The sequence below is a fragment of the Silurus meridionalis genome, chromosome 18, assembly GCF_014805685.1.
Source record: "Silurus meridionalis isolate SWU-2019-XX chromosome 18, ASM1480568v1, whole genome shotgun sequence".
Classification (NCBI taxonomy): Eukaryota; Metazoa; Chordata; class Actinopteri; order Siluriformes; family Siluridae; genus Silurus; species Silurus meridionalis.
This window is the reverse complement of record NC_060901.1, coordinates 13212163-13235884: the sequence shown is the minus strand read 5'-3', so window position 1 is coordinate 13235884 and position 23722 is coordinate 13212163. Positions and strand designations below refer to the sequence as shown.

Here is a 23722-nt window from a genome sequence, read left to right as displayed (position 1 = left end):
AAAACAGTAAGAAAGAATAAAGAAGACAGATGATTAAAAGACATAAAAATGTTGGGGGGACTATAGAAGAGCAGTACAGATAGGTAGTGAGTATTTCTAATGCTCATGCAAATAAACATACACCATAAAAAAAAGTATAATTAATTTGAAGAAAATAAAATGCACACAATTTGACCCAGTAAATACCCAAAATACTTGTTTAAAGTTTTCCATTATTATTTTTATTACATGGTAAATAATTACACCTATGCAAATAGCATGAAAGCATAGTATAAGGTATCATAAAGGCATAATTGCACCTGCAGCAACTTGCACCAACTTCACACCAACCAAAACTGCCAGATCATGCAAATTCTTTTCACTTTCTATGTTTTTTCTACAGGTTTTCCCCGATGTCAGAACACTTTATATATCATCTTTATATAATCATTGATTAACAGTGTCCAGGAAAAACATGAAAAGTCTGTTAATGTCCAAACACACGGTCATCATTTTCAGGTCTCTGACATTGGGTTTTTTATTCATTGTTTTGAAATTATTAATTTAGCATAGATAGCATTGCTTTAGATTGCAGCTTGTGTTTTGGTTTTTCAGTTGCTTTAAGGTGGTTTAGAAATCCAGTGCAGTGCAGCAGTATACACTGTCAGGTGCAAACTGAACTATCCCAATGTTAAACGTTAAACTGAGTACATGGTGAAAGTCCATCACAGCAATATTTACATATGTAGGTAAACTATTAAATTGCAGGTCAACCACTAAAATTGCCACTTGACAACTGTACTTATATAGCACTAATGTAGCATTAAATTCAAACAACAAAGGCTAGCTAGATCATTGTCAAGGAACATTATTAAACTACAGGGTGGCTAAATATTTGGTAACATTAGTGACTCTAAATCATTCTTTGGTGGTTTAATAGCAGTTTTTTGTAAATCATACAAAGGAACATAACAACCAATGTCAAAAGCAGTGTCTAAAACTATTTCACATGAACCCAACTGGGTTAATCGATAAAACAATTCAAATACAATGGGAAAAGAAATGACAAGCTGTCACTGAATATTTCACATACGAATACTGATTGATCCACTGATGAGGTAATGTGACATTCTAATTTCTGTAAATGTAAAGAAAAAAGTGTGTAAAAAAATTTAAGTAATGGTGCATTCAAGTCTGCTGTAACAAATGGGCTAAGCGCCACATACAATATTGTAAGAGGATTCCTAGCACAGAACAGTTCACATCGCAATCTGTACACTGTACAAGGTTTCCATAATTGAATTAGCATGAGCTGAGCTTATAGAATCTGTCTGTTTTTGTCACATAAAATTTAGATACTGGTCTCTCGATCCAGCTCTTTCATGCACTTTACTAATGCAGAAGGGGCATTATCAGTAGCTGTGTTGTTGGCGTCTGGCTCTGTGGCTTTGGTCTGGTTTTGCAATGCCAGCTGCCGCTGTTGGTGTGAAATTCTGTTGTATAGTAGCACCCACAGTAGAATAGCCAGAGAGGACAGGCCATACATGAGGCCCAAGAACGTCACTCTGGAGAGTTAAAAAAAATATAAAATGCATGCATTACTTGAGTTATACCATGCCATTCATTTCTGAATCCTGAATTCTGATTTACTTTATAATGAAAATATACACTTTTTATACAGCAGTTAAAAAAAAATAGCCTTAACCATTGAACAAGAATTACTGTACACACTTTTTCATATTCAGATATCTCATTCCTCAGGCTAGTTCTGAGGCAATAGCACCTGTGTATTGTGCATGTATTCACCTAAAAGCATCAGCATTATAAATTCGACACGCGCCTTGTCCTCCACATTGCTTTGTTCCCCACTTGAGACAAGTCCTATCAATCAAAGCTCCAAAATATATAGGAGAAGGGATTCCACCTAAAAACAATCAATGATTACATTAAAAACTTATCAAGCATTGTCATCACCATTATTTAAATGATAAGAAAAAACAAAAGGCTAATCCTCCTACCCAGAGTCCTGACTATTAATGTCTGCATTCCAAGAGCCAAAGACTTTAGGTCTGGCTGGATAGACCTAAAAAGTACAGGAAAGCTTTCTTTTTTATCCACATCTTGAAACTTGGAGACAAGCATGTTTGTGTAATTGCCTACCTGAGCAGAATAATGTATGCAGGACTGGCTCCACTGGCTGAGATAAAGGCCCCCAATACAGTCATTGCCATATAAATCTTAAACATGTAGTCACAGTTGTCTTTGTTTGGACACTGACCCAACACTGCAGACATGTTCATACTAGCTTTTGGTGCCTCGACAACACATGAGCAGTTGTGAAAAACCTTCAAGAAAAAAAGGGCAGTTTCAGCTTAATAAGCTCTATTTAGACTGAATCAGAATACTGAAGATAAAACTATAAATTTGGGACAGCAGGTTTCTAGCAGGTTAACCGAGCCATTAGGGTTGCACAAGCCAGTGCACTCTTAGTGCCGGTCCCGAACCTGGACAAATGGGGAGGGTTGCGTTAGGAAGGGCATTCAGCGTAAAATGTGTGCCAAATCAGATATGCGGATAACGAATCAGAAATTCATATCGGATCGTTCGAGGCCCGGGTTACCAACGACCACCACAGGTCTTGTTAGCCAACAGGGTACCGGTGGAAATTGGGCTACTGTTAGCCAAAGGAGGAGAAGGAGAGGAAGACGTCTACAGTAGGGAAAGGAGAAGTGGAGGAGAGTGGAAGTTGGGGTGGGCACTTTAATTGTTGGTAGTATGACTGGTAAAGGGAGAGAGATAGCTGATATGATGAAGCAGAGAAAGGTAGATATGAGAGAAATAGTGTAGGGGTGATCCTGAAGGAAGAGTACAGTAAGAGTGTAGTGGAGGAGAAGAGAGTTTTTGATAAGATGATGAACATGAAGCTGGAAGTTGAATCTATCTATCTTGCAAACACATATAAGAATGCTAAGTCAGACCCCCTCTGAGCAGACACATCGTGGGTGGATTTTTTTGTTTCAGTTGGTTCCCAATGTAGCACCAATGAAATAGACTCCAAAAGCCAATAAAGGATCTTCAGTTTTGGAGTAAGAGCAAAAAGGTTTTTATTCCAGTCACATTCTAATGAGCCCAAAGAAGCTGGTCACTTCATAACTTTGAAATGATCAAGCGCCCATGCATTTTGCACACACTCATATTTATACCCTGGAGACACATGGTGCCTTTGTTTTTTTCTAATTATTATGCTTCTCCCTTACCTTCACCTGACTCTGATCCTAATTACTCCCTCATGCCTTCTGCAGCTGCTCAGGCTCACAAGATTTTTTTTCCCCAAAAAACATGCTTAAATCTTCCTTATACATTGTCTTATAAGTGCTATGCTAATTATTAGGTCAATTTGTTGGATTAATATCGGTTTGATTAAAGCACACACTAGATAAGGTTGATTAGAATATTTTTCTCGACAATGCCAGAAAACTCCAATCGGTGCTAGATTGGCTTTCCAGGCTTGCCCTGATTACACTCCAGTGTTTTTCCCTGAATAATAACCCTCAGTGACCGACCTCTTTCCACCTATTCTCACCTCCGGCGTCTCGCTATCAACGCAATCTGACATCCCGCTCGGCATCCTCACACTCCATGCGCTTTGGCTCCCGACTCCGCTCTCTGAATCGGCTCTCCTCACGCTCTGCATGCTCGCATTTCTGGTTTGGATCTCCCTGCTCCTGGTACCGTTGTGGGATCCGCCTTGGATTGTAGACCTGAATAGCTGACAGAACAGTCTGGCCCTCCAGCGCATATTTCGCCTTGCGACAAAGTCCTGGGTGTCCCTTATCATAGAGGTGCCCCAGAGTTAATCAACCTCGAGCTTGCCAAGCAGCTTCAAGTCCCCATGGAACCCCTACCCGAAGCTCTGCTAATCCGTAGTCGATGTCAACGCCTTCGACGTAGGGGTAGGGGCAGTGCTGTCTCAGGTCTGCCCCGAGGATAACTGCCTGCATCCTTGTGCCTTTTTCTCTTCAGTATGTAACTACCCTGTCCCCGAGGGTTGCCCCACTGGTCTACTGTTAGTCGCAAAGGTTCTCCACTCCGACGTTGTGACAATGGTGTGATAACTCCCTGTTCTTCTGTCACCCCGTTTAGCCTCGCACCTTGTCTCTGGTCAAGACACGCTTCTGGTGGCCCTCCATGGTAAGGGACACCCAGGACTTTGTCGCAGCCTGCCCCGACTGCACCTGAAACAAGAACCCTCGCAGCTGCTCCCAAGGTCTGCTTCGGCCCCTTCCTATACCGAAATGTTAGTAGTCACACCTTGTCATGGTCTTTGTTACTGGGTTGCCCCCTTCCAATGGCAGCACATATTTCACCTCCATGGATTTCCCAGAGATATCGTCTCAGACCACGAACCCCAATTCTTGGATCAGTTTCCGATAGAGTTCTGCCACCTTTTGGGCATCTCGACCAGCCTTTTATCTGGATTCCACCCCCAGACGAATGGACAAACCGAGAGGCTAAACCAGGATCTGGAAACTGTTCTCCTCCTCCTTTGCAATCGGGAACCCACTTCCTGGTCGGATAAACTAATATGGATTGAGTACGCCCATAACACCCTTCCCACTTCTTTCACAGGGCTTTTGCCCTTCCAGGTGGTCCGCGGTTACCTGCTGCCAACTTTCTCCAACCAGGATCCCCGAGCCATTCCCCTCTGTCACCCTTTCCTTGTGACGCTGCCGTTGCGGCTGGAGAACTGGAACTGGAGCTGCCCTGCTCAAAAACGCCATAAGACATTGCCAGGGGGCCAACCGTAAGCGGCACCTCACCATTCATTACTGTGTCCGACAGCAAGTATGGCTCTCCACTCGGGACCTTCCCCTTAAGGCCACCTGTTAGAAGCTCGCCCTACGATTCATCGGCCCATTCCCCATTTCCAAAGTCATCAAACCCTTGGCCCTCTCATTTAGGCTCACCAGAGCCCTCCGGATTCACCCTACTTTTTTACGTCTCCAGGGTTCGACCTGTTCGGTCCTGCTACCTAGTAATAAAAATATGAATCCTCAGTTAACTACCTGTTTCCGCCTGACTATTCTCACCTCCGGCCTCCCGACTGCACCTGTTTTCCCAATCTCGGCTCTGTTCTGCTCGCCCTCAATACGCTCCGGTTCTCGGTTTGGTTTTGTTCGCACTCAACGTGCTTCAGTTCTCAGCTTGACTCTGCTCACGCTCAACGCGCTTTGGTTCTCGGCCCCATTTTTGGTGGGCTCTTTCTGCTCCCGGCACTGTTTGTTGCACCATCCACCTTGGATCCTCCACCTTAGATCCGGCACTGTCGCGCTATCCACCTTGGATCCTTGACCTAAATAGCTGACAATCAGTGCTATGCGCCTATGCTACACAAGTGGGCTGTGAGATGGAAGAAAAGTAAAAATTCTGGAGTGAGTTAGATGAAGTGGTGGAAAGTGTACCTAGAAAAGTAAGATTGGTGATTGGGGCAGACTTTAATTGGCATGTTGGTGAAGAGAACAGAGGTGATGAGGAGGTGATGGGTAGGTATGGCCTTAAGGAGTGGAATGTGGAGTGGCATATGGTGGTAGAGTTTGCTAAATAGATGGAAATGGCAACAGTGAATATGACTTTTAAGAAGAAGGAGGAGCATAGGGTGACGTATAAAAGTGGAGGAAGGTGCACACAGGTGGACTATGTTCTTTGTAGGAGATGCAACCTAAAGGAGATTGGTAGGTGTTGGCAGGGGACAGTGTAGCTAGACAGCAACGGAAGGTGGTCTATAGGATGGATTTGGAGATGATGAAGAAGAGGAGGAGAGTGAGGGCTGACAGAAGAATAAGATTGTGGAAACGGAAGGAGGAAGGCTGTAGTGTAAGGTTCAGGAGGTTAAGGAGGAACTAAGAGCAGCAATTAAGAAGATGAAGAGTGGAAAGTTGGTAGGACCAGATGAATCGTGGAGATGTTTAGGAAAGATGGCAGTGGAGTTTTTGACCAGATTGTTTAACTAGATTCTAAAAGGTGAGAGTATGCCTGAGGAATGGAAAAGGAGTGTGCTGGTACTGGTTTTTAAGAATAAGGCAGATGTAGTACACGGTGGAATAACGTTGATCAGTCACACCATGGATTTATGGGAAAGAGTAGTGGAAGCCAGGCTGATGGAAGAGGTAACCATCTGTGGTTTCATGCTGAGCAAGAGCATTATGGAAGCACTATTTGCTTTTAGAATGTTGATAGAGAAGTATAGAGAAGGTCAGAAGGAGTTGCATTGTGTGTTTGTGGATTTAGAGAAAGCATACAACAGGTTGCAGAGAGAGGAGTTGTCAAATTGTATGAGCAAGTCAGATGTGTCAGAAGTATGTGAGGGTGGTGCAGGGCATGTATGAGGACAGTGTGACAGCAGTGAAGTGTGCAGTAAGAAGGACAGACTGGTTTAAGGTGGAGGTTGGACTGCATCAAGAATCGGGTTTTGAGCCCTTTGCTGTTGGCAGTCGTGATGGGCAGTTTGACAGACGAGATCAGATAGGAGTCTCTATAGACTATGATGTTTGCGGATGATATTGTGATTTGTAGTGAGAGTAGGGAGCAGGTTTAAAAGAGTTTGGTGAGGAGAAGGTACCCACTAGAGAGAAGGGGAATAAAAGTTAGTAGGAGAAAGACAGAGTACATGTGTGTGAATGAAAGGGAGGGCAGTGGAATGGTGCATTTGCAGGGAGAAGAGATGGTGAAGGTGGAATTGTTTAGGTACCTGGGGTCAACAATGCAAAGTAATGGAGAGTGTGTTTAAGAAGTAAAGAAAAGAGTGCAGGCAGGGTGGAGTTGGTAGAGAAGTGTGGCAGGAGTAATTTGTTAGCAGAGCATTATGGTGCCGCGAATGGCAACCTGAGCAGAAGAGGGAAGCGCGCTGGCGCGCTGGTTAAACTCTGCGAGCACGCCTCTCGAACTACGCTCCTAAGCATTCATCTCGCAAATGTCTGTTCGCTTCCTAACAAAATGGATGAACTGCTTCTCCTGTGCTTCACTTAAACTTGGCTGAGTAAAGCCATTCCAGACAACGCGCTGCATCTGCCAGGCTTCCAGCTGTTCAGGTCGGATCGCATTGCAGAGTTAACTGGGAAAACGAGAGGTGGTGGATTGTGTTTCTGTATCAACGAAAGTTGGTGTTCAGATGTAACAATGCTGAAAAAGATTTGTGGTCCTAATCTAAAGGCACTGTTCATAATCTGTAAACCTTTTTATTCGCTGCAGGAGTTTTCCTCTTTTATTCTCGTAAATGTGTACAATGCTTCAGATGCTTGCATGAGCCCAGTGCTGCAACAGCTGGCGGAACATATAACTGAAACGGAGCAAAGGTACCCAGACTCTCTTTTAATCATTCTTGGTGATTTTAACAAAGCGAATCTTTTCTGTGAACTGCCAAAATACAAACAACGTGTTACATGCCCCATCAGAGACAGTAATTTTTTGGATCACTGTTACACCCAAATAAAGGATGCATATCACTCTGTCCCACGAGAAGCTTTGGGGCTCTCTGATCACTGTCTAGTTCATCTTATTCCAACCTACAGGCAGAAACTAAAATCAGCTAAACCTGTACTAAGGACTATTTAAAGAGGGACTAATGAAGTACAGTAGGATTTACAAGCCTGCTTCGATTGCAGTGACTGTAGTGTTTTTGAAGCTGCAGCCACTGATCTGGATGAGCTCACAGAGACTGTAACTTCATACATCAGTTTCTGTCAGGATATGTGCATCCCCACCAGGTCATTCTTATCTTTCAATAATGATAAACCGTGGTTTACTAGAAAACTCAAACAGCTTAATCATACCAAAGAGAATGCTTACAGAAGTGGGAATATATTTTGGCCAGGAACAAACAAAGGAGATTGGCTAAAAAATACCTACTCTGAAAAGCTGGAAAAACAGATTTCAGCCAATGACCCAGCATCATTATGGACTGGTCTGAGGAACATCACCAAGTACAAGACATCACCCCTTCAGTTTGTGAAGATTCAACAACTGGCTGAAGATCTAAATGTGTTTTGAAAAGCACAGTTGACCACACACCACCCCCTCTAATCTGCACTTCACACATTCACCTACAACCCCCTCCCCAACACCCCTTCATGCCTCCCTCACCATTCACCCTGTGCTTAAGGTATGTGTAGAGGATGTAAAACTAGTCCTCAGAAGACAGACAATTAGAAAAGCTTCTGACCCAAAAGGCGTTTCACCTGCCTGCCCAAAAGTCTGTGCTGAAAAACTGGCTCCCATGTTTACTCAGATCTTTAACAGATCACTGAAACTGTGTGTAGTTCCCTGCTGCTTCAAACACTCCACTATAATTCTGGTCCCCAAAAAACCCCAAATCACTGTTTTTAATGATTACAGACCTGTTGCTCTTACGTCTGTGATAATGAAGTCATTTGAGAGACTAGCCCTGTCCTACCTAAAGGACATCACTGGACCTCTGCTGGAGACCCTTCAGTTTGCCTACAGAGCAAACAGGTCTGTAATGGGACTGCATTATATACTGCAACATCTTGACAGACATGGGACCTACACAAAGATCTTGTTTGTAGACTTCAGTTTGGCCTTTAATACTATCATTCCTGATCTTCTCTCAGCCAAGCTGACCCAGATTTATGTGCCCACCCCAATCTGTCTGTGGATCACCAGCTTCCTGACAGACAGGCAGCAGACAGTGAGGCTGGGCAAACTCACATCCAGGTCTTCCACTATCAGCACTGGTGCGCCCTAGGATTGCATTCTCTTCCTACTGCTCTTCCCACTGTACACAATGACTGCACCTCTAAAAACCCCTCTGTCAAGCTCCTGAAGTTTGCGGATGACACTACAATCATCTGCCTCCTCCAGGATGGAGACAAGTCTGATTACAGACAGGAGGTTAAAGAATTGGCTGTCTGGTGCAACCACCACAACCTGGAGCTCAACACGCTCAAAACAGTGAAGATGATCGTGGACTTCAGTAGAAATCGCCCAGCACTCCCCCCCGCTCACCATCATGAACAGCACTGTAACAACAGTGGACAGTGTACAGTGTACTCAGTTTCTGGGTACCACCATCTCTCAGGACCTGAAATGGGACAATAACAGAAGGAATAACAGAGAGCTGCTAAAACAATTCTACTTGGCCATCATAGAGTCTGTCCTGTGTAGATCTATAACAGTCTGGTTTGGTTTAGCTACCAAATCAGACATCAAGAGGCTACAGCAGACGGTCAGAACTGCTGAGAGGAATATTGGTGCCCCACTGCCCAATCTTCAAGATCTTTACTCATCCAGAGTGGAGATAAGGGCTAAGAAAATCACTTTGGACCACACACCCAGCCCACTTTCTCTTTGAACTGTTGCCTTCTGGTCGGCGCTACAGAGCACTGTCCACCAATACAGCCAGGCACAAAAACATTTTTGTCCTGCAGGCTATACTCAGCATGAACAATTAAAATATTCATAACTAGACATTGTCCATCATAACTGACAAATTTGTACATAGAATCCAAATGGTCAATTTGTAAACTGTACACTTTTAAATAATATCTGTACATTTATTTAACAAGATTTTCACTCTTGTATATATTGCATTATTTAACTGCATGGTTTACTATTCTGTTACACTATGTCTGTACTTCTCCTGCACTGGAAGATCCTGACGCCAAGTTAAATTCCTTGTGTGTATAAACATACTTGGTAATAAAGCTATTTCTGATTCTGATTCCGATTTTGATAAAGGTATCTGCAAGAGTGAAGGGGGAATGTCTTTAGGACTAAGGAGGAGGTTTATGGATGTGATGAGAGAAGATATGCAGGTAGTTGGTTTTAAAGAGGAAGATGTAGGGGACAAGGGGTATGGAGATGGATGATCCACTGTGGTGACCCCTAATGGGAGAAGCCGAAAGAAGAAAAAGGTTTTAGGAGGTTGTGTTTTCAAAGAACCTGGATGTTTTCATTAGAGAGTTGTGATTTTACTGCACAGTACAGCAGTTTTAGTTTTTTTTTTTTTTACAATTTAGGATGTATTTGATATAATTAGTATTTAATATAATCAATTTTTCATTATAGTGGGACAGACTATAAATGACTACAACTATCAAGCAGTTCAGTCTATAATTTTGTCAGAGGAAAATAGAGGAAAAATATCAACATGGCCAATGCAGATGCAAATAAAATCACAGGGCAGAAGACAAATCTGTTTGGCTCAACTGAGAAGGCGTATGAGGCTAAGAAGGCCTCTGGGTGTCAGAATGCTTATGGGAAAAAACAATAATGCCAGAATTGCTGCAAAGCATTTCTATTGATTCTCTTTTTTTCAGGAGCTTAAACAGCTGAAAAAATGGCATGAATGCAGTTGAAAAGTCTTGATGCTATGACACTCAAATAATTTGTGTACATTTTCAGTGAAAGTTAACTGTTGAAAGCAGAGCTCACCATCTCCTTGCCAAATCCAGTGGAGCTCTGGCAGCCTGCAAGGCAAGGTGTGGAATATGTCATCCCATTGTCAGCACATACTGGGTCCCAGTGTTTTAAAGAGCAGGAGCACTCTGAGTTACACTGGGACAACAAACTCTGATGCCCAGAGGAAATTTCTGGAAGACTGTCAAGGAAAAACAAAATAATTAATCAAGAAGCAGTCGTAGATCGAAAAGGGAAGAAATGTGACAGTCGCTATCACTATTATTTACTAGATACACGTTATCCTGTATAATTATCATAATGTAGATGTAAAAATATTATGGTACTTTCAAGGATTTTTTTACAGCAAGGTGTTCATGTGCATATAAGAGCTTTATACACCAGAACAATATATTAGCAAAACATGTTTTTTAGCATTCTAATTTGGTTAAGCAGCCCAAAGACGCCAAAGCCATAGTCAATAAAATGACCTATTAACAGAATCTATGGAGCATTAATACTTTCAACTGAGCAAATTAATTTGATTTGTGTACTTTTTGGTTTTTGTGTAAGTGTACATCCTGAATAAACCAAATAAAAATACTGTCAAAGAAATGAATAATAAATAAATCATAAATAAAGTAAATGTCAGTCTTCATATAAATTATATAATTTGTATATGTATTAATATATAATATGTAATATGTAATTTTATATAATAATTATATACAAAAAATAATGTGTACATTTTTATTGCATCAGATTAGATTAGTGTTGTTCCTAAGGTATTTTCATAAATGCTTTATAAAAAGGGTTTGTATTGAGACAAAACATTCCCACCTTTGACAAGATAAAGAATGTAAGGAAACGCTGGGCTTGTATTTACCCCTGATAGGTCACAGTGAGACCTGCCACTTCTCTGTTTCCACAGTGCAGGAAATACTGGCTCAACATGAGAACAAAAGCAAGAAAAGTAGCGGAAAAAGACATCTTGGCTGCGCCAATCACGCTCAGTTGGAATTTTTTCATCACAATGCCTCCTGAGATGATTCCCAAGGCCACTGCAGGTACATTCAGAATGCCTAGAATATATAGCAAAAACATGAAAAAAATATGTAGTCACCTACTGCTTACTAATCAGCGCTTCTTTTAAGTGGATGTTTTCTTGTGTGTGTGCCAGAATATGTGCATATATATATAACATGGGCAAATGTGTCAATAGTGAAAAATTCAAATGGTAATTGAGCATCATTACCTTTTCTGTCAAGGAATTACGTCAGTTATGTATTTGTTAATTGTCATGTGGAGTGTAAGATCAGTTTGATGATATGTGTATGGGCTTTTTAAATACAATTTTAAACATGGCCCTTTTTTTTTTTATCAGCTTTACCCTAGTCACTCCAGTGATGTGATTATCAAGTGATTTGATTATCCAGTGATTTGTAATCATTGCAGTATAATGCAACAATGGGTCCTAAAGGATTTTTTTAAACGATTGAATAAGTAACCCTATTCCATGTTATAAGTGGCATTGTGTCTATTTCGGTATGTGTGCTTTTTTTCCAGATTTTCTGGGTTCTACAAATATCTCATAAACATGGACAGGCTATGCTAAATTGCCCCTTCATGTGAATAACTGTGTCTATGGTCGTGTGGGGGTATTCCTAGCTGAACAAAACTTGAAACATGGTAGAGAGCCATTGCAACTAAATGCATTACAAAGCAGTTAAGTTTATTAATATGTAAATCAAACAAAAATTTGTGTATAATTTTGGGGGTACTGTCAGGATATCTGGGCACATTCGACTGGCGGTACAATTAAAAGTTTCTTAGATAAACCAGGTTAAACCTTTTAACATTCCTAAAAATAAAGAAAATACTTACCTATCAGAAAGATACCCCTGGATGGAGATTGGCCAAAAATCTGCTCCAAATATTTGGGCTTAAATGTGATCATTCCAATAAAGCTGTTAACCTGGACCAAACCGGTGCAGATGATAAGCACATAAACTGAATTCCTGAAAAGCCTCCTTAATGATGGCAGGAAATCTACAGTATTACCCAAAACACAGACAACAATCATGATCTGATGTCCTCACACAACAGATTAGCTTCAGCAACCTGTCAGGTTGAATTAAACTTTCAATAATCATTAATAATAGACACTATTTTCAGGTCATTAATGTTTATTATCTATTAACTCATCCCGAGTCTCCCCGAAATTACAATTTCAGGTGGATTCAGGTTGACCAAATTTGAACTACTATACAAATTAACTGAGATGGTTCTTAGTACCTTTGGCCATGGCAACCACATTGACTGCTTCAACTTTCTCAGATGGTGGTGGTTTTTTCTTCTCTATAGGAATAAATGATTCTTGCTCATGACTGCCAACTTGGCTTTTCATCCTCTCATCATCCTCTCCTTGCTTAGGCAATGACCTCGGTAGGAACCAGAATGGGATTCCAGCCAGTAACATTACAGCACCAGTGACCAGAAAGCCAAGCCACCAGGCTCCCACCCAGCGAGAGTCTTTGTAGTTAATCGCGATGCTGTCTGTACACACAGAAAGAAAAAACAAATGCTTTAATTTGCATAACAATTTACGGACACTGGAATTTTTTTTTAAAGCCAAACCATTTTTTTTTTATTATTAGTACCATTCATACTAAATCTTTCACAGGTTTAATGTGTTTGTAGAATAAAGACCTAGGTGTAATTAACAGAAGAAAAGGAAGAGGTGAAATTACTATTTGACTAAGATCAGACCTAATAAAATATACTCAGAGACAGATTCAATCTGCGAATGATGTAAACAAGCTTTTGATCAATAATGCATATATGATCTGTTCCATATTCACAATATTCACAATTACTGCTTATAAGATGTTCTTCTGAATTTAAGATGTCTTGCTCACATTGTTCCCTCATTAGAAAGAATTCCAATTCACTGTTATTCTTTTACCCTTTTTAGCAAAACAGCTATTATTGAGAAAATAAGTTTCTGCTCCAGTCACTAACTCACTTACATAGAGATATTGATGATAGTTACCTAAGTCCACAGCTCCAACATCCACATAGAGTTTGGCACAAAATGAGCCCAGCATAAAGCCAACCATAGGGCCCATGATACCAAAGCTCTGTATACATGCTGTGTTTAAAGAGGGAGACATGCCATCAGTCATTATAAAAAAATCTTTATCATAGTACACATGCCAGAGAATTAGATCACTGAATGAGAGAGAGAGAGAGACATTTCGGACAGATAAAGTGATTTCTGTTATTTATGTATATAAGAGTTATTTTGTAATAATAGTAAGCTAATTTCTATACAATATGATAACAGTGTAATTACCCCTGGCATTCAAAATTATAGTTATGTTAAACTAATGCCTAAGCCTGTGATTATATACGAGTATAACTGCACAGATAATATATTTTCGATTTGTCTTGGTGCTTTGCCAAAACAGTGTACTTGGTAAGTCTTGGAGAGCTTTCTCCATCTTCATACCAATGTAGAAAGCTGTGTTTTCTTGTCTAGCAAAGTCATCCATGTAAGACAGTCCAAGAGGCATCACTGGAGTCTCCCCGATCCCTCGTAGCAAGTTACCCAAAAAAACATATACCCATAAAGAGGATCCTGATGCTTTTTCACACTCTGCAAGCACAAAGGTCATATTTAGATAACTAAGTACTGTTTAATGGGGACAGATATCATATAACAGCAGCCGGATTCTTAACTTGCAATGCTGTCTTTTTTTAGGTCAGGTATGCTGATGTCGAGTCTTTCATGAACACAAATTATTTTTAAAACCTGGACAGTGTTGACACTGACATCTTTATCATAAGTATCATTGCCAATTCTATATGAAACAAATGTCTAAAAACTAGCAAAAGGCAATTACAGAACAACAATGTGAGTAAAGTCATGAGTAGTATGAATGAATGAAATTCTCTGACCTACCAGAATCACACCTTATCCAAGCATTAAACCTTCAGCACAGTTAGATTAGTTGCCTAATTTAGCTAGGTATCTCATTAAAAATAAAATTATATTTTTAACAAGCTGTTACCCTGCCTGTCTGTACTACAAAGATAAGGGAAAAGGGAAAATAAACAAAAAACACAAAGTTAAATAAAAGAAAAATGAACATTTGGTATGACCAGGGTTTTAGGTAGTACACATTATATGACCCAGTGTCAGAAACCTTTCTTTTATGGGATATATTCTATTATATATTTTCAGCTGTTGTGTTGTGTTGGTTTGCTACTGTGATGGTGGGAAATGGTGGTTTAGAACAGTTGTGATAATGTAGAAAGGAGCAGGTGATTTACTAAATTAGTGTACACCTGTGTGTAATTAATGGCACTCTATTTTTACCTGTGTACATTAAACTGGCAGAAAAGACAAGCCAACAGACCCAGTGGAATGAAGCAAAATAATTTGTTCTAACAGTATTCTTCAGAGCTTGGGTGTAGGTACTTAAACCTTTTTTTATATTCTCTTAACCATTATGTTATCTGACATCTTCTGATTGAATAAAGTGAATGTTACTCACCTGTTTGACTCACAGCAGATATGTCATCTTGTAAATGGCTCTCATTTGCTAGACATGGGGTAATTGATTCCGTATCATTGAAGATATGACTGATTGTCGTCTCATACTTGTACCTGTTTAAAGACAAGTTATATCTGAGGCATTTCTTTAATAATGCAAATGCATGTAAATAATTAAATCCATGCAATAATATACCCAGCATACAGTAATCCCCGCTTTACCGCGGTTCCAATCTGGCACCCCGGTTTATCGCAGAATTGCATTTGCCACATAACTCATTTGTTTAGCTGATTTTCCCGGTCTCTCGCAGATGGCACATTAGCCCAAAAAAACTTATAAGGAATTGTTTTAATGGAGTTTCCTGTTAAAATATTGCTATTTATTAATAAAAAATTTATTATTAAATATAAAATGAAGTAAAATGTTAATACAGTACAGTATTGTATACATAAAATAGCATTTTTGGGGTGGCGTCCGTTTATCACGCTTTTTTGTTTATCATCATTTTGTTTATAAATGGGGGATTACTGTACTCTATATATCGGACACTAAATTAATGAGCATGTTGCCATTAAAATAATTTTTGGATATTATTTTCGCCATTGTCTATATAAATGCGATGTTGAATAGTACATACATTTTTATGATTGTGTTGTTATTTTCATAGCATGGTTTAGCTGTTTTCAGTAGTAACGACTTTGGACTGTTTATCTTGCTGTGTTTGTCCTCTGTACACATTTCACTGTGGTTTTAACATGAAAAGTCCTCTCCATACATAGATAGACTGTATATACTTTGTCCTCCATGTTGTTTCACAGAGTAATGGTTACATGAACTCAAAGACACTGTGTTTGCACATGGAAATCTTTTGGAAGTTTACTCTCAACAAATGTAGGGAATTGTTAATGCAGTGAGGGAACTTGTACATGCTGGAAATGTTCTTCTGGGAACTGAACAGGATTTCATCCAGCTGCCTAAAAAGTTAAAGAGTCTATGCCTTTTTAGGCTTTTTATTTAGTAGAAAAGAATTCCGTTCTTTAAACTTCCCAATTCCTGTCGGAATTCAACCCCAATTACCATGAGCATGAGCATAATCATGAGAATTAACATAATTGACTGAAAGAATAACAATGAGAGCAGGGGAAATGAGATTCCGGCACAGGGCTGCTGAGCTTACCTAAGATAAGATAAGTGACTATACACTGTAATCCAGGTACAACGAAATACAAAAATTGATCGTTTGCATTGAAATAGGACATCTAAGGTAGAATTCCCCTTATGAGCTCCCACTAAAGCTTTATTTAGCAGGTTTAACTGAATTATGAATCCTAAGTGCTTAGCTCTATGTGCTTTTTAAACATACATTTGAACATACTATTGGTTATAGTGTCCATCACATTGGAGTAAAGCTGTCCCAAACATTAATTTTTTTTTATCTCACAATGAGAATATAGTTTCATAGTATTCACCCATCAGTGTTTAATGTTGCCCATATGATATATGCATGTTATCCAGTCCTAGGAATATCTAATAATCCTCAGTTTCCTGTGTCTTTCCAAGCATAGCATTTGCATCATGCAGCAAAGAAGTGTTAACTATGTAGAGGCCCCAAATGTCATGACATTGTGTACATCTCCTACTCATAGGAAAACCCTGCAATAAATAAGGAAATCCTGAATCTTTATTAGCTGACTATCAGCCAGTCTGTTGTAAGCACTGGGCCATTTTTTTATTCACTAGTTACAGCAGAGTTCAATCAACTTTGTCAATATGTAAAGTTTTTATTTCTTTTCCCAACAAAGGAAGGAAAATTTGTCTTTGTTGTGGTGATGAATGGAAAATTTATTTCATTGCGTCTTGACCTTACATATATCGGGTATGTTTTATGGTAATATTTTAATGAAGTGGGTTATATTTTATATACTGTATGTGCCACAATATTATTAGAAGGAAACTAAAGGAAGTTCAGCTCAATGCCTGGATCGAATTTTACTATGTAAATGCATTTTTAATGTAGCTTTCAAAGCTGCATGTTGTCATATCTGTAACTGTTAAGGTCACAATCTACAAACCTACTGACCTAAACCACCCATCTAATCACATGACCTCCAATCAAGCATCTCAACCCCACTGATTACTACTCATCTGTTCTAAAAGACACTGTTCTCTTTAAATAATCTGCACTTTGTCTGCCTGTTTAGATCAGTTTTGACCAAAGACCATGTAATTTTTTCAGCTAACTCTTGTCTAATTTATGAATTTCTGTCAATTGCAAGGCCATTTGTCTGTTTTCTAAATATTATCAAGCCCTATTATTTGTCTGCTATGATGTCTCTTATCATGAATGCATCTTTGCATCTCTTTTCATGAATGTAAATGACAGTCAATAATTTGCAACCAAAACAATTTTTAGTAGGCTTTTTGCTTGCTTAATGAACTCTGTAGTTCATAGTTATTGCTCTTAGACTATTTATTACTTCTCAGCACTAGGATTATTCTCTGTACCTATTTGTATAAATGTAATTATATTGTAACTCACAGTCCCTGGAAAAAGTGAGGCATGGCAGTGATGAAGGAGCCAATAGCCATGATCAGACATCCCATTCCAATCAGTCTGGGTCTGTGAAGTTTTGCTCCAAAATAACTTACAAATGCAATAACTAACAGGTTGCCTAAACACATAAGGAAAAAAAATAAAAACGATATAGAAGTTTAAATAAAGAATTTCTACAGTACTACTTCATGCAGCATGAGCAGGTAAAGTATTTGTAAATATCCTAGACAGCCAACAAAAGGTTATAATTAATTACATTGTCAGATGAGGAGCTACAGGTGAAATATACATGTTGCTTCCTACCAATTTCAAAGCTGACATCAATGAATCCAATTTGGGAGCTCGGAATGTCAAAACGTCTCTCAATCTGAGTGACTGAGCTTTTCATGTAACTGCCCTGAAATGCTTTGGCAAAGTAGACAAAGGACAAGGAGACCAGAAACATCTATAGACACACAAATATTATGATGAACTTATGAAAAAAGAACATTTTACTGCCATAATAAAATACAATTTAGACAATAAATAAACCGGGCAATAAAAATCAGACAAATGAAGCACCGTGGTTATTTAGAAAGTTAAAAGTGAAAATTTAAATAACCCCTTTTTTTAAAATACATTTTATAACGCAAATTAAGATTATGATAACGGAGGGCACCAGCACCGGTGCACCTTCAAGCAGGTGCTGGTGCCCTCCGTTATCTTCTTCTTCTTCGTCTTCTTCTTCCGGCTTCTCCCATTAGGGGTCGCCACAGCGGATCATCCGTCTCCATACCCCCTGTCCTCTACATCTGCCTCTTTCAACCCAACTACCTGCATGTCTTCCCTCACCACATCCATAAACCACCTCCTTGGTCTCCCTCTTTTCCTCCATCCTGGCGGCTCCATCCTCAGCGTTCTCCTACCGATATACCCCATGTCCCTCCTCTGAACATGTCCAAACCATCTCAATCACGCCTCCCTCACTTTGTCTCCAAAACGTCCTATATGCGCTGTCCCTCTAATAAACTCATTTCTAATCCTGTCTATCCTTATCACTCCCAACGGAAACCTCAACATCTTCAGCTCTGCTACCTCCAATGCCACTGTGTCTAAATCATACAGCATCGCAGGTCTCACCACAGTCCTATGAACTTTCCCTTTCACTCTCGCAGATACCCTTCAATCACAAATCACTCCTGCTATCACTCTTCTCCACCCAGTCTATCCAGCCTGCACTCCATTCTTCACTTCTCTAACACACGCTCCATTACTTTGCACTGTTGACCCCAGATACCTGAACTTCTCCACCTTCTCCACCTCATCTCCCTGTAACTGCACCACTCCACTGCCCTCCCTTTCATTCACACACATGTAGTCTGTTTTACTCCTACTGACTTTCATTCCCCTTCTCTCCAGCACGTACCTCCACCTCTCCAGGCTCTTCTTAACCTGCTCACTACTTTCACCACATATAACAATATCAACCGCAAACATCATAGTCCACCAAGATTCCGGTCTGACCTCATCCGTCAACCTGTCCATCACCACTGCAAACAGAAAAGGGCTCAGAGGCAATCCTTGATGCAGTCCAACCTCCACCTTGAACCAGTCTGTCGTTCCTACTGCACACTTCACTGCTGTCCTCATACATGTCCTGCACCACCCTCACATACTTCTCTGACACACCTGACTTCCTCATACAATACCACAACTCCTTTCTCGGCACCCTGTCGTACGCTTTCTCTAAGTCCACAAACACACAATGCAACTCCTTTTGACCTTCTCTATACTTCTCCATCAACATTCTCAAAGCAAATATTGCATCTGTGGTGATCTTCCTCTGCATAAAACCATACTGCTGCTCACAGATGGTCACCTCTTCTCTTAGACTGGCTTCCACTGCTCTTTCCCAAAACTTCATAGTGTGACTGATCAACTTTATTCCCCTGTAGAAAATGCAGGTCTGCACATCTCCCTTGTTCTTAAAGATTGGTACCAGCACACTCCTTCTTCATTCCTCAGGCATCTTCTCACCTTCCAAAATACTGTTCTTGTTAAAAAAATCCACTGCTATCCCTCCATTATTATGATTATAGTTTAAGAACAAGAACAGCATAAGAATAGTAGTAGTGGTAATAATAATAATAATAATAATAATAATAATAATAATAATAATAATAATAATAATAATAATAATAGAATTAACATAAGAAATCCCACCCACCAGGCTGATGGTATTCTTAGTCTGTGTCAGAAAATATTTATTTATAGTGATGTCAAAGCACTTTTGTTACTCACTCTTGATAAGAGTGTCTGCCAAATGGCATAAATATAAATGTAAATAATATAGGCAAACCTAAAGATTAGAAAAAACACACACGCACACATGCTCACATCCACGCACAAATCCAGAGTGACTTGAAGTTTAAGGGATACTATCAGCCTGGTGGGTGAGATTTCTTTTATTATTTTTCTATTATTATGATTATTATTATTATTATTATTATTATTATTATTATTATTATTATTATTATTATTATTATTACTACCACTACTACTATTTGTATGCTGTTCTTGTCCTTATATAATAGATAGATAGATAGATAGATAGATAGATAGATAGATAGATAGATAGATAGATAGATAGATAGATAGATAGATAGATAGATAGATAGATAGATAGATAGATAATTTTTATTATTAATTATCGTATCTACAGAAATTGTATAAAAGGTGTATTATAATAGTTTCTGATACATTTTCTAACAGTACAAAATTAATCTAATAGGAATTTAGCAGTAGAAGATCCTTCCTTGCAACCATAAATGATGAACTGCTAGTTTTTGTTGTGTTTTGTCTTTGATTCCGCAAGTTTTGATTTGTCAAAATGCTCATGTGCAAATTTAAGGTGCATCTCTGTGTTTATTTTTTGTAAATAGGTTTTGCATGGGCTGTAGAAACGGAAACAATTAGTGCAATAATAGTAGTATCATGGGATTTTTAGCTGCATATCAGTAGTGACAGAGCTGTTTAAGACAATTGCACTGGCTCTCTAGCCTTTTCCATTTAAGTGATGCTAAATAATATGAAAAAAAAAAAAAACAACAATTAAAAAAAAACATTTTAATGGCTGCTGTTTGTTGCATATATATATATATATATATATATATATATATATATATATATATATATATATATATATATATATAAAGCGTGAATAAAGCAAAGATTTGTGAAGGAAATACAGTAAAGGAAAACTTGTTTGAGTTTGTTTTTATTATTTGATATAGTAAAAGTGCACCAAAAATAGTCTGTGAACAGAAACATTTTAATTTATAGATTTACACTGTAGGACGTTTGACACTATATAAAACATTTATATATATATATATATATATATATATATATATATATATATATATATATATATATATATATATATATATATATATATGCATACTGTATATATATATAAATGTATAAAACTATATAAAACATTTATATATATATATATATATATATATATATATATATATATATATATATATATATATATATATATATATATATATATATATATATATATATACACCTTCTCATTCAAGAGTTTTCTTTATTTTCATGACTATGAAAATTGTAGATTCACACTGAAGGCATCAAAACTATGATTAACACATGTGGAATTATATACATAACAAAAAGTGTGAAACAACTGAAATCTGTCATATTGTAGGTTCTTCAAAGTAGCCACCTTTGCTTAGATTACTGCTTTGCACACTCTTGGCATTCTCTTGATGCCTACTTTGAAGAACCTACAATATGACATATTTTCAGTTCACTTTTTGTTATGTATATAATTCCACATGTGTTAATTCATAGTTTTGATGCCTTCAGTGTGACTCTACAATTTTCATAGTCATGAAAATAAAGAAAACTCTTTGAATGAGCAGGTGTGTCCAAACTTTTGGTCTGTACTGTATATATAATATATATAAACTTTTGGTCTGTACTGTATATATATATATATATATATATATATATATATATATATATATATATATATATATATATATATACTGCATATATATATAAATGTTTTATATAGTGTCAAACGTCCTACAGTGTAAATCTATAAATGAAAATGTTTCTGTTCACACACTATTTTTGGTGCACTTTTACTATATCAAATAATAAAAACAAACTCAAACAAGTTTTCCTTTACTGTATTTCCTTCGCAAATCTTTGAGAAAGTCTATAAAATATAGATGCATCTAATTATATATGAATGCATGTGAAGGCCTCTTTAGAGTTATAGAGCATATACTGCTTACTCAACACTGCACAGCAATACTTGCATGGATTTTGCATGCTTTGCAGCATAATACACATTATAAGCTTGCATAATAAGCATATAAGAGAAAGGTACAAAAATTAACAGGATGACAATTTATTGTTTTACATGCTTGTCTGATTATTATTTAAATAAAAATAGACATAATTCAACATAATTATGTATATAGCATAAATGTAAACTCATAATATGAGGGTTGTTTTCAAAGGAGAGAATTACTGACCTTTAGTTTGGAGCAGCATGGTTGGGGTGGATCTTTCTTTTCCACACTCATGGTAGCTTGTAAGTGAGCAATAAAACTGAGGATAATAAAGAAAACCGAGACTACTAGCTAGCATTATTGCACACTTTGAATCTATGAACATAAAAAAAGCTGAAAAGGAAGGACCCCTGACGATACACTTTTAAGAGATTTTTCAGAGAACACCACCCATTTCCTGTAGGAGGAAGGGTGTTTATAGAAATCAAAGAATTTGAGGAGGATTTTCTATGACCCTTTTTCCGTTGTAAACACCTTCAATATTTGATAATAAAGACAATGAGCATTATGTTTAGAACCAAGAGGAAAGCACTTTACATTCTATCAGTTTGACCAATTCCAACAACACCTGGTTTTACATGTTCACTAAAATTGCTATGCTTTACTGTGTAAATCTCGCTAATGTATCAGAGTGGTGTCCATAATAGATGTAAAATGTAAAGAGACTCAAAAATATGTTCGAGTATTTGTGGAAATGTAATTATTTTTATTTAAGTAGCATTTAAAAGAATCATGGAACCAAAAAATTGTCATCAGAGGATTACATAAAAAATGTCTTTACAAAATTTAGTTTGACTGTTTGTAAATGGCTTGTTGTTAAACAGGAAAAATGCCATGTATAAATTCCATATAATTATAAATCAAATCACATAAAACAACAACAGTGAATACACATAGAATGTTATACTTTAAACAATATGCTATTACCTTAGTATTTAATATGCTATATAAACCTATTTAACCCTAATTGTTTAAACCACAACAAAATCTATTATGTTGTAATTAGGCAGAAGAGTAAAAAATGCAAAAAAAAAAGACTATTACCTGCACTCTATATCAGGTTCTTTAGAATGGACAGAATGAGGGAGACGTGTATAAAGATAGGATGGTTGCGACTTTTTAAATGGGACTTTGCACCAAACATATACCCCATTGACCCCACAATAAAGCACAGTGGGATCTCTCTCTCTCAATCTCTCTCTCTCTCTCTCTTACACTCACACACACAAAACAAACAAACCATTAATGGGTCATAGTTTCTGATTGTGTTCTTTGGGTAAAAGGCTGAGTCTCTTCCAGTGAACAGATTACCCAGTGCTTTTGGGAGACACAATGTTACACCACCATCTCTGGAAGTTAATTGCTGCTATCGCAATATGCTTTTGTAACAGCAGATTTGTTTTAGCCAGTCCAAAGTTCTAGTTATATATGGCCCATTGCCAATCCCAGCCAGTCTTATCTCCCCATGTGAAACAGACATTGTGTAACATACTATAAGTATTACCTATTGTAAAATTTCAGGGTGGTCATTTTTCTAAAGAAAGAAAAAATGGGGTTTTGGATATTTTATATAAATACACTAAACACCACGTTGAATATTTTTTATTTACCAATTACATATAAATTAAGAGGCATTACATGGTATCTTTGACAACAATTCTTATAGAATGCTTTATGAACAAGAAGGAAATATTCAACTTTGATACAGCATAAAAGAATTGAAGCAGCGATATTTAATTTAGATATTTTAGATTTCTATTTAAACCTGAGATTCTTTAATTAAACTTTTACTAATTATTCACTGACTTTTGGCACTGAATGAAGAAAAAACACCATTTATATAT

At 37.9% G+C, this 23722-nt stretch overlaps 1 protein-coding gene across 1 annotated transcript; it reads right to left on the bottom strand.

The window, feature by feature from the left end:
• Nucleotides 1-210: 210 nt before the first annotated feature.
• Nucleotides 211-23705, bottom strand: LOC124401549 (solute carrier organic anion transporter family member 1C1-like). The gene is made up of 15 exons (XM_046873940.1): nt 22923-23705; nt 22062-22137; nt 17809-17950; nt 17491-17623; nt 14952-15064; nt 13904-14050; nt 13445-13543; nt 12688-12948; nt 12277-12441; nt 11279-11474; nt 10429-10594; nt 2140-2324; nt 1998-2062; nt 1786-1903; nt 211-1544 (listed from the first exon to the last, which is right to left on the bottom strand). Exons 2-15 carry the CDS (start codon nt 22110-22112, stop codon nt 1331-1333), a joined length of 2055 nt encoding a protein of 684 aa, XP_046729896.1. The 5' UTR covers nt 22113-22137; nt 22923-23705; the 3' UTR covers nt 211-1330.
• Nucleotides 23706-23722: the final 17 nt, after the last annotated feature.